General features: G+C 37.7%; 1 protein-coding gene across 1 annotated transcript; it reads right to left on the bottom strand.

Annotated features, from left to right (window-relative positions):
• Window positions 1-538: 538 nt before the first annotated feature.
• LOC101680928 (putative olfactory receptor 52P1) lies at window positions 539-1,492 on the bottom strand. Its single transcript, XM_004768270.2, has one exon. The coding sequence runs from the start codon at window positions 1,490-1,492 to the stop codon at window positions 539-541; it is 954 nt and encodes a 317-aa protein (XP_004768327.2).
• Window positions 1,493-1,882: the final 390 nt, after the last annotated feature.

Below are 1,882 nucleotides of genomic sequence, written 5' to 3'. Positions count from 1 at the left end.
TAAATATATATAAAGAGATTAGTAAACAGCCAAGCCCACAGTGATCATTATTTGGGTGTTAAGCAATTATTATAACTATTACAATAAGAAAAATGAAACTTGAAAATAATGACTTTTACTCAGGAATTTTTAATCAGTGTAGGTAACAATTGAATTGGGAAAAAATCATGTTTGTAAATTACATTGTCCAATGTACTGAGAATTTTAAAATTATTACAATAATTATCTTAGTTATTTCACATTTGTGAATATTATAAAATATTATCCACAAATATAGAATACAAAGTAATGTCAATAATAAATAAATAACAATTATTGCAAATATTTATTGAAAGCTTCCCATGAAGCTTATTTCAAGAGAAAGAAAAGGAAATATTAAAAGATGAAAATAGAGAGAAAAATGTACAGCATCACATATCCCTGCTGAGAGGTATAAATGAATTGAGAAATATCAAGTTGAGACAAAGCTGCAACTATTGTAAATGTACCGTAATTGTATTAAACAGATTCTGCCAATATGGGTTTTTATTTACATATTTTAGTTTTCAGAAATCTTCTTGTTTGGAAAGAAGAGACTAACCACTCGGTCACGAATCTGCTTGGTCTTGACACCATACACCAGAGGATTGACTGTGGGAGGCACCAAAAGATACAAACTTGCAAAAATTATATGAATGCTTGGAGGTACCTTCTTGCCAATGCGGTGAGTTAGGAAACTAAACAGCGCAGGTGTGTAGGACACAAGTATAGTGCAGACATGTGCAGCACAGGTGCCCAGTGCCTTCGAGCGGGCGTTCTGGGAAGACAGCCGGAAGACTGCCTGGAGGATTTTGATATAGGATGTGGCTATGAGCCCGAGGTCCAACACCATCACTGAAAGGGCCACAGAGATTCCATATGCTCTGTTAATGAGGGTGTTGGCACTGGCCAACTTCACCACAGCCATGTGCTCACAGTAGGCATGGTTGATGACATATTTAGTGTAATATGGTAGCCTTTTAATAAGAAGAGGACAGGGCAAAACCATAAAGGCAGCTCGGGTCATACCAGCAAGACCCATTTTAATGACCATTGGTGGTGTCAGGATGGTTGTATAACGCAGTGGGATACAAATAGCTACATAGCGGTCAAAGGCCATGGCAACCAAGAGGGCTGACTCCATTATGCAGAATGTGTGGATAAAATACATTTGAGCTAGGCAGATACTAAAATCAAACCTGTGAGCATCCAACCAGAAGATATCAAGCATCTTGGGGGTTGTGGAAGAGGCAAGAGCCATGTCATTCACTGCCAGCATGCAAAGGAAGAAATACATAGGCTGGTGGAGGCTTGGTTCTAGTTTGATGGTGATGATGATTACGCTGTTCCCCAGCAGGGCCAGGGCAAACAGGAGGAAGACAGGGATGCCAATCCAGCGATGAAAAGCTTGCAAACCAGGAATACCAACCAGGAAAAAAGATGAGATGTAGTGATGTGTAGCATTGTCTGCCATGTTAAAACTGGAAAGTTTGCAAACTTGGATATAAAGTAACCAGGCTAATCCCCTCTGGGCAGAAAACAGGATGGCAGAGTAATACTGCTAGCACCTGAAACGTTAAAGCTTGAAATCATCAGTAAACCACTTCATTCTGAATCTCAAATCTTCATCTGCAAATGAGAAAATTGTGTTCATATTTCAGAAAATTTTTCCTGAATTTTGGAATTTTATTTAATTCTACTCTATTTTTTAATTTCCTACTAGAGGATCAGTTAGTAATAAAATGACCTCATGGTTTGTCAAAGTCAGTGTTGGATTCTGTGATACAAACATTAAAAAAAAAAAGTCAAGTCTTGTCAAGGACGTTGAGTTCAAGTATAGATACACATGAATAAACATACATAC

Source organism: Mustela putorius, unplaced genomic scaffold (assembly GCF_011764305.1).
Source record: "Mustela putorius furo isolate JIRA1106 unplaced genomic scaffold, ASM1176430v1.1 tig00003987_pilon_pilon_pilon, whole genome shotgun sequence".
NCBI classification, from domain to species: domain Eukaryota; kingdom Metazoa; phylum Chordata; class Mammalia; order Carnivora; family Mustelidae; genus Mustela; species Mustela putorius.
This window is presented reverse-complemented; position numbering and strand designations above follow the sequence as displayed.